The 10085-nt window shown below is 37.2% G+C and overlaps 1 protein-coding gene across 4 annotated transcripts in view; it reads right to left on the reverse strand.

Annotated features, from left to right (window-relative positions):
* Rabgap1 (RAB GTPase activating protein 1) overlaps window positions 1–10085 on the reverse strand; it is a 185262-nt gene that overhangs the window by 28975 nt on the left and 146202 nt on the right. For all 4 annotated transcript variants that reach the window (XM_023701620.1, XM_004641599.2, XM_023701621.1 and 1 more), the window contains 5 exons: window positions 8227–8301; window positions 5490–5615; window positions 4779–4922; window positions 2676–2717; window positions 2292–2420 (listed from right to left, as the gene is read on the reverse strand). In XM_023701620.1, coding sequence (XP_023557388.1) covers window positions 2292–2420; window positions 2676–2717; window positions 4779–4922; window positions 5490–5615; window positions 8227–8301 — 516 coding nt within the window. The remainder of the gene's footprint in view (window positions 1–2291; window positions 2421–2675; window positions 2718–4778; window positions 4923–5489; window positions 5616–8226; window positions 8302–10085) is intronic.

Genomic DNA, 10085 nt, shown 5'->3' on the forward strand with positions numbered 1-10085 from the left:
AAACACTTACAGCGATGCCTCAGCTCACAACCTTGATGCTCTCCACAATTTTGGTCACAAGCTGAGTTGGATGAGAACTGAATCAAACTCCATGATTAGGTTCAATGTTGACCTTATAGGGAAATTTGACTCTGTTCTGGTCCAGTATGGTCTGTGACGAGAATCACGGACAGAACTGAGTTCATGAACTAAGGTGCTTCTGTAATCAGAACCTGCCACATAGTAAACTATTACTAAACACTAGCTAAAATACCTGTGAAGTATGTAACATTTTAATCTGCACGGAAACTTTAACGATTATTTTAATTTCCGGAAGTTCTCTTTCCTTGTGTTTTCAAATTCACAGTCATTTTATGATTTCTACTGTTCCCTAGGCTAACAGAACTTTGTAGTCTTTTAACAGACTAGAAAGCCATTCTAAGGGCATAGCTTTATGCAGAGATCTCAGTTTCAGCTGCCTAAGGACCCAAAGTTACATCCACTATACAATGTGAACCTTAATATCCTAATAACTACATACGAGTCCACACTTCCTTGAGATTCTGCTGTATTAATTTATACATATTAGCTTTGAGCTACCTTCAGGAACCTGCACATTTCTCTTTTCACCATAACTACATCCATGTATTTGAACATTTCTTGGGGTAGATTTTATGTAGCTTCTATGTGTTAAAAGAAAGGTCTGAATTAAAAACTCAGTCTGACCCTTAACCAGAACCAGAATTCCAATAGTATTTTATACGTGAGGAAATGAAGCCTAAACATGAAAGAGGTGACTGAATTCACACCTCTGAATCTAAATCCCTAAGCTATTTTTATGGATAGTGAAATTTACCTTCATGCTGATTCTAGCTCTACTCGAGTCACATAAAGTAAACACAAGCTCTGATGTACTGTATAGGAGTCTCAATACAACTATTTATTCTGTTTTACTGTCTCCACCCTGAATTTGAAGACTAATGCTCTTTAATTTTTCTTTTTCTTTAAATATACAACTATATTAAAACATGAGCCAAGAAAATAATGTATCTTTTTACCTTAAAAGACTTGTACAAGTCATAAACACCATATGAAGTGATAAAACTGAGTGGGTTTTCTCCATGTATCAGCTTCATTTTAGGGAACTTCTAACTATAACAACAAATGTTGAAAGTTAAAAGAAAAAACAGAAATCATAAAAGCTGAGTTTTGCAACTAACTCATTGTATGTCTGAAAGACTACATAGCCTCTGTAGGTTTTGGTTTGTTTTCAAAATGGTAGCAGTAATCAGTATACCTTTTCTAGATTCCAGTGGAGAGGGGCCAGTAGATACAATACATGGCCATCCCTCAGCATTTAGGACTGCCCTCAGCTACCAAAATCTGAGGATGTTTAAGTGGCCTATAACTTAAAGTGGCCTATAATTTCCACATAACCTATACACATCTCCCATATACTTTAAATCATCTCTAGATTACTAGTAATTCTAATACAGTGTAAATAGTTACACTGTGTTGTACAAAGAATAAGACAAACTCTATCCATGTTTAGAACAGACATAATTTTTGCATGAATATTTTCCTTTTTTTTTTTTTCTTGTGGTACCGGGGACTGAACTCAGGACCCTGCGCTTGCCAAGCAAGTGCTTCTTAGTCTACTGAGCTATCTCCCCAGCCCTGCATGAATATTTTCAATCTTCAGTTGGTTGAATTTATAGATGTAGAACCCACAGATACAAAAGGATGACTGTGTACCAAAATATTTTGGAAAGATAAAGACAAGAGCTATATGGCACAAAGTGAAGTATCATCAACATTACCAATAGGCTGTATATCCCTAATCCAAAATTCCAAAACCTGAAATACTTCAAAATTGGAAGCTTTTTGAGCACCAACATGACATCACAAATGGAAAATTCTAAGCTTGATTTCATATATACATTAGAGTCAAAATACAAGCACACTAAAAATACTGTATGAAATTACTCTGAAGCCACTGCAGAAAGTACATACGAAACAGAAATGAATTCTACATTTAGATTTGGGTCCTATTCCCAAGACATTTTATTATGGATATGTGAATATTCCAAGATAAAAAAAAACAAAAAAAACCAAAAAAACAAAAACAAAACCACATCTGAAATCTCAAACACTTTAGCACCAAGCATTTGGGTAAGGGATGGTCAAGCTATTTTATTATTTGCATATTATAAATGTTACTAGTTTCATAAGGAAAAATGAAACATGAACTATGCAAAGGAATTAGCTGGGCCAGGAAGGACAAATCTTAAGTAATGAAAAAATTATGGTACCTTCATGCTGCAGGCTAATTCCATTAATTTTTTTGCATTTTCTTCTGAGCGGTATCTCTTAGGAAGCTGAACCCTGAAGAATTTCAAGGCACCTTCGAAGTCTGTCAATAGCAGGTCATCCTTAGAAGTCTTGAAGAAAGTAAGAAAATATAACCACACAGAGAAAAATTTTCCTATAAAGGTATACAAGGGGTATTTTATAACCCTGGCAACTGAACCCCCAGAAGATATTTCTTAAGTCTTTCTCAGAAGCAACCTGCACACACTGACTATCAGGAAACACTAGAACACAGTGACTACTTAGGATGAGAGTGACACTGATACATTTCAAGAGCTGCACAGGGAATGCCAGATAACTCAGCCTATGAACAAATGCATACATACCTTTAACAATCCCAGGGCGACATTAAAAATAACACTTATTCCCTGAAAGAGAAAAGAAAAATAACATTTTCAGTGTCCATAGCTAGACTATAGATTGTTTGTCCTCAGAATATGCCACTATTTTATATATGAAGATGAAACTTTTAAGTACTCAAATGGGTATGTTGGAACTATCTTATAAAATAAAAAATTGAGGACCAATACTGAAAGCCACTCACCATGTTCCTGCCACCTGTGGTATAGGTATGAATGTCTCACCATTGTACTGGTAGTACAATTGGATCTAATAATTTTTATTGGTCTTTTTACTAATAAAATTAATAGTCACCAAATGGGATTGTCATGCATTTATCAGTGGTTCAAGTCACCCAGCAACAAAACATACAAATTAAAAGCCTGTTGTGAACGTGTTAAAGTAGACCCAATCTCCCACTTTTCTCAGAGACCAGCTCTTCTATCTGCATCCTCATGTTCAACAGGAAAGAATATTTTTCCACAGTCCATGACTTGAAACCTTTACAAAGTTTATCAGAGCCACAGAATTGTGATCAATCAGGAAATAACTCCTAATTGAATTTTCCTGTATATTTTGCTATTCCAATCTCAGTACAGTAATTCCATGAAGTCTAAATCCCAAAACACAATCTGCTCAGGGCTCCCTCCAATCTGCCACTGCTTACCAATCTGGGATAATGGGAACAAGAAACAGATGAGAGCAGGCATTAACATCTGTGATCAAGTTAAATTGTTTTAAGTTTCTGGGCCCCAGTTTCTATAACTAATATCCTAACAGTTCCCTGAGATAATTAGTTGCAAAGTTTGTGTAAATTACTCAGCATGCCACCTGGCCCATTGTAACTACTTTGCAGACAGCTGTTCATAATAGGGAAATACTACAGACAATTTAAAGGTTTGAGATTAGAAAATGGTTACATAAATTATGGCACATCTGAATAACGGGATACTTGGCAGCAAGAAAGAATAATGGTATATTGGTAATGTTTCTTTCCTAAAATGCATCTTAGAATAGTTCAGGTAAGATGGTAGACACAAACATGCTTCATGAATTTTTTTTTTGTATTTAGTTCACAGTCTATAGGGTTTACAGGGTCTCACTACACAGATCGGACTTGTAATGATCCTGTTTTTCAGACCAAGAGCTGGGATTACAGGCACGCGCCACCATGTCCAGTCTCAATTGCCATCTCAGTGTGCCCTGGGGGGTGGGGCTGGCACGACAGGCCGGGGAGCGAACCCATGGCCTTGTGTCTGCCTAAGCAGGCACTTTAATTCGCTGAGTTATTGGGCTGACACAACTTTATGGATTTTTATATGCTGAATATGACATAATTAAGAATAATAGCATAGATGTGTGTCATTCTTTTTGCTTATATTTCTACAGTTTCTTTAAATAACATTATTTTTATAATTAGCTTTTTTATACATATACACTTCTAAACCCAAAACCATGTTATTTCTGCTATCTTTATTAATAAGCCCCAGTTTTTACAGAATTTTAGCTAATCCCTAGAAATGCTACAACTTAATGAAGGTCTTTTTCATTTTTATTTTTGGAGATGGTTTCATTTTGAGTGCAGGCTGGTTTTGAAATCTAGGTGATTCTCCTACCTCAGCCTCCCAAGTGCTAGGATAACAGGTGTATGCAACCATGCCCAGCTTACAATCTCTCTTAACAAGAGGACATACCTATCCCCCATCCCAACCTTCCTGCTCTGAATACAGATATAGGGGATAGGGTTCTACTCCAACTAAATGCTAAGACCATACTCTGGGCAAGGTAAGCTACTGTCAATTTTCTGTATTCTTTTACATGAGAAAGAAAATTCTTTTATTTAGTCACTGTTATCTTGGGCTTCTTCATTAAATGCAACCAAACCTAATACTAACAAAAGTTTAATGTATTTCATAACAGAGAACACCTTTAATAAATGTGCTCAATGGCATTAGCCCAAGGAAGAGTCACTTCAGTCTGAATTTTCACCACCAAAATACATTAACTGAGAAAGATGGAACTATTTTAACAGGTGACACAGGAAGTATGCTACAGACAAAAAACAAAGTGCTGTGGCCTCTGATACATACCTCACTTAAAAGCAGGTCGATGATATGGAAGACCATATACAGAGGGAATTTTGCAGTGAAAAGCGTAAGAAACCACTGGGAGGCATACATGTGTGCTTCAAGGCTGATATCCAGGAAGTGGTTGTACAGGTCAGGAATGTATTCCTGAAATAGCAAACTAATTAGTTCTGGGCACATATGCAGATATCTTATTCCCTCTCAAGAGGCCCATAAATCTGCTAGGGATCGACCAAAAATAGTCACATAGTTGTGTTTTTCTAAAAATCTCTCCAGTGCTTAGAAGAATACTTATCATCTGGCATTAAGCTAGCACTCAGCTCTCTTTTCCAGACCACAAACTAGCTCTAAAGAGAAATCCCCAAAATGGTGACAAGTATTTGGAAAGGTAGCTTTTCTTTCCAAGTTATGAAATATCTGGGAAAGCCTGTTTCACTTTTGTTGTAAGATTTCTAACCAATCATCTTTAGAGCCTTGGTGAGCATTTTTTGACTGAATTTGCAGTGGAAAACATCCCTATGAAGTCATCTGTTCTTTTCAGTGTTTAAAAGATTGACAATTCAGCTCACACTTTTTAACTTGGGCATCCTAAATTACATTGTGAGAAATGGCAAAAATAAAAACAGTCCTTAACTATGGCTACTACTAGGTCCTCCATCTAGCACTCCTTAATCCTATACTTTTTGTCTAACATACACTGGTTTCTCTTTTTACCTGCATGAGCCGTTCCAACTGATAAAATTTGCAATGCAAATCTTCGAAGTTTTGCTTGAAAAGTTCCCTGAGACCGTAATCAAACATGATCTTCACCAGAACACTGAATGCCTGTTCTTCAGGCATCTGCAACAGATGGGGAATGTGTGGGGAGAGGGGTGTCATAAAACATATATGTAAGTTTTCTAAAGTGCATTAAATCCATTCTTCAATTGTCTTACCAGGAAAAGTAGTGGTATGTAGAAACTCAGAGCTCAAGTTCTGTTTTAGAAAAATGTTTAACACCCCATTCCAGTCTTTGGCTGGGGTAAAGCAACTGTAACATGGATCAGGAGAAGGCTGGTGACAGGACTTTATGGGACAGTGAAGTCTGTGGTGGGAGGTGATAATAGGCTTTGCAGGGACAACAGGATCTGAGAGGAACTGGAACAGGCTGATACACTAAGTTTAATCTTTCCTAAATTATGAGACTTCATTTTCCTCTCTTAGTTGGTATCTTATTCTACTTAAGTTTTTCTTTTCTATTACTGTTAAAAAAATATAGCTTGTAGTCAGGTATGAAGCCACCCTAAGGTACATAACGAATTCAATGCTAGCCTGAACGGTATAGAAAGATGCTATCTTAAAAAAAAAAAAAAGCTGTAATAGAAGAACTTCGTACATTCTAACGCTAATATTCAAAGTACAACAGTAATACTTACAATGATGCGAAAAGTTCTATAAAAACTCTACTTCACTTCTACTTACAAATACTGCCTATTTAAAACAGTATGTACATCTTCCATAGCTTTCTGGAAAAATATTTTCCTGAGAATCTGACAGGATGTCTAGTTTTCAAAATAGAAGAAAAGCAACAATAATGTTATTTCAAGCTTGGTATGACTGCAGCAAACCTTCCAAAAAAAATCAAGACATTAAGACAGTAGGCGGGATTCTGTAGAGCAGGATGAGGGAGGCAGGCTGGGCACAGAAGTCACTGAGAGTAAAATAGGGCCAGAAAACAAATCGGATTAAGCAATAGGTGAGAAACAACAGAACACATCATTGATAGAAAGAGTCTCCATTTGGGGCAAAAGACAGATTCTCCTGAAGTCTTTGGCATGGAAGGCAACTTCGCCTCCCCATGTGGAAGGGGGAAGTGGCCCAAGTGTTCCTGAAACAAGGTAGCGCATCTCCGCTCACAATGAACCATGCATGTTAAAAACAGCCTGGAGTTTAAAACAAGACCCCGAGGACTGGAAAAAACATTCGCAAGGGTTATGACACATAAATGCTGATAAATATAAGACAGACTGAGAAAAAGATGAAACACACAGGATTATGAGACTGAGAAAACCTAAGACAAACATGTTAAAAATGATCTTAGCAGTATCACAGCTTTAGCCTGTTTTTAAATGATTAAAATACCACCCAGCTGGTTTCACAGTTAAGATTTTTGTTTTACCTGTATTTCAGCCTATACAAAATGACTTAAAACCTTTTAAAGGCTTCTCTCTGTGGACTCCGCAACCTGGCTTCACAGCCCTAGCTGGCCCATTTCCTAGCGCTTTTCCTTCTCCCCTCCTCACAGGGTGTTCCACTGACACTGTCCTTTTCAGTCCTTCCATATATATACAAAATGCTTCTGTACTCCAGGGCTTCCACACAGCATACCATCCCCTTTGCTAGTAAGGGTCTGCTGTCACTACCATGCTTTTATAATGATTTTATTATTTTCATAACCAAAGGAAAGGAAACAAAGTTAAATGACGCCATATGTAACAGCTCAATCATCAGTGTATCATGGTTAAAAAAACAGACTTTAGAAGGACCCACCCACGTACAGTGAGTGGGACCGAGTGTGAACTGTGTCAGACCTTGGTGAATCAATGCAGACTTCCTTGCAGGTGATCATGATAATAAGGCTATACTGCAGAATACATGTGCCCTGACAAGACACAAGTGTGGGCACTTAGGAGTGACATATCTTGATATTTTTAATTTGCTTTCAAAATATAATTTCAAAAATTTCTTTTCTCAAAAGGAATGTATAGTATAGGCAAAGATGACAAAAAAGATGTAAACTGAAAAATCAGTGCAAAAAACAGTAAAGAGTACTGCATATGGAGTGCTCACCTTAATGATTTTCACTTTTCTGTGCTTTAAAAGAAAAGAAAAGCAGTGTGGTGGCACATTCAAATAACCCCAGCACTCAGGAGGCTGAGGCTGGAGGATCACTGCAAGCTCAAGGCAAGCTTGCAAGGCCAGCCTGGGCTCCACAGTGAGACCCAGTCTTAAAAGAAAAAAAAATAATAAAATAAAATAAAATAAAACAATAAAAATTAAAAAGTTGGAGGGTAAAGGTCTTTGCTGAATGAACAAAATGGCACTAAAGAAAGCCAACTTCTCTGTCTTACGCCCATCCTAATACAACAATCTCCACACAAGTAATAATGACAGTGGCTACTTTAGAGATAAAAAAAATCCCCTAGGGTCCAACCAATATTAAAGTCTACTCAGTCTGTCTAATAATAAAAAGGAAGCCTATCCTTGTAGTGCTTTTCAACACTACCATTTATTCTCATATTTTTCTTTCATGATGACATTAAGAAAACATTTCCAGATGTAGGCGTTAAAGCTCGTGTCTAAGAGACAGGCCAAACCCAATATAAAACCATGCCTAAGCCTAAGGCTGCCAACCAGTCTTCCTATGGAAGATGGGGCATGTATAAGTAATAACAGAGACTTCATTACTCACATGAAGCAGCAGCACAGCAGCAAGAAATGACTGGCCCTGGCAGTAGCCAATTTCTTCATCATACACAGAGTAAGCCTGGAAAAGGCAGAAAAACCCACAAGAAGGTTTAAGTGAAGGTAGTTCAAAAGGACAATGGTGGTCCTCTAGGAACATGAACATAGGAGTTTAGAGAATGTTACCCACACCCAGTCTAGCTTTTTTTTTTTTTTGGCGGAACAGGGGATTGAACAGTCTAGCATTTTGATGGCCCATGAATTATGCCACTAGCACTCTCCAACTATAACTTTTCTTTACTATTTTATTTATTTAGATTCAGGATCTCTCAATGTAGTGCAGGCTGGCCTTGAGCTCACTTACATAGCTAAGGCTGGCTTCAAACTCACAGTGAATCTTCTGCCTCAGCCTCCCAAGTGCTGTTTTTATAATAAATGCAGTTGTCATCATGACACCTCCTGTGTCCAAGGAGTAGAAAAAATTTAGCAAAACCACTTAAGTCCTTAAACAATGTTGTAATAGCTCCTTGTCCTGCTTATGCTGTGCCCTTGGGATGTCCTTTTCCTTATTTCTCTGCTTAAAATATATACCCTTTCTTTAAGCCTCAACATATTCCAATTTTCCCAGAAGTAATGCCTGTCCACTGTATGTCTCCATGGCAATGTTACACATGCCTGGCTATTATAGTATGTATCATACTGCATTTTTTTTGGGGGGGGAGGGGTAAGGAGTACTGGGAATTGAACTCATGATGTTGTGCTTGCCAGGTGGGCACTGTACCACTGAGTTACATTCCTAAGACGCATACCGTATTTTAAATGTTCATCTTCTCTTCTGGATTCTGAGCTTCCTGAAGACTACAGTGATGTTCTGTTCAACACAGCCAGCACTTTACACACAGCTGGCAACCACCAACACTGTTAATGTTGTTAATTTTTCTTTCTGGGGAAAAAAGTCTTTTGGCAAAGATACCAAAATACAATTCTTTCCATAATGCCAGTGATAACTTTCCTGATAAGAGAGATTACTTTAAAACCATTTGTGGGTTCCTCTGGAATTCTTGTTTTTATTTTTCTTGGCAGTGGATGATTGCTACCCATCTCTTATGAACATTATCTTGAATAGAGCATCAATATCCAACATTCTTTGTGGCTTATTCTCTAGTTCTTTAGCTGTTTTTCAAAGCTCTGTTTTTATCAGTATTGGTAGTTCTCATGTATCCTGTGGTAGAAACAGGAATTCCTGTAGATTCAAGACACTATATTCCCTGCTTGATAAATTTATTCTTGATGAATTTTTTTATTCTTCACTGACCTCTCTACTGCCAAAGTCCCTGTGGCTAAAGAAAGCAATGTAGGGATTTGTTATTCTAGAGTTTATCTCTTGGCAAAATAATCTGTACAGATGATGATCAAGTAAATACATTAATGAGTTTTATTAATGGATAAAATTCAATATAATCTTATTAGACTTCTTCATCACAGCTTATCTGATAAGAAATATGATAATTACACACACACACACACACACACACACACACACACACACTTTTTTGGGGGAAAACTGGGATTCAAACTCAGGACCTCCTGGATGCCAGGGAGGTACTGTCCTACTGAACTAAATCCCTGGCCCCACATATACTTTTCCAAAGACAAGTAGCTCAAAGGGGCTTTAGAAATGATCTACTTATGATACAAAGCACTATTTTCTACCTACTAAATCAACAAAAATTAACAAATGTTAATGCCAATGGTGTTAAAAATTAGTAGTAATACACACAAATGCAGCTCTTTGGAAAGCACTTTGGTAATGTCTCTGTCAATTAGTAGTTTACCTGGTTACAAAAAAAAAAAAAAAAAAAAAAA

This window comes from Octodon degus, unplaced genomic scaffold, assembly GCF_000260255.1.
Source record: "Octodon degus isolate 3935 unplaced genomic scaffold, OctDeg1.0 scaffold00138, whole genome shotgun sequence".
NCBI classification, from domain to species: Eukaryota; Metazoa; Chordata; class Mammalia; order Rodentia; family Octodontidae; genus Octodon; species Octodon degus.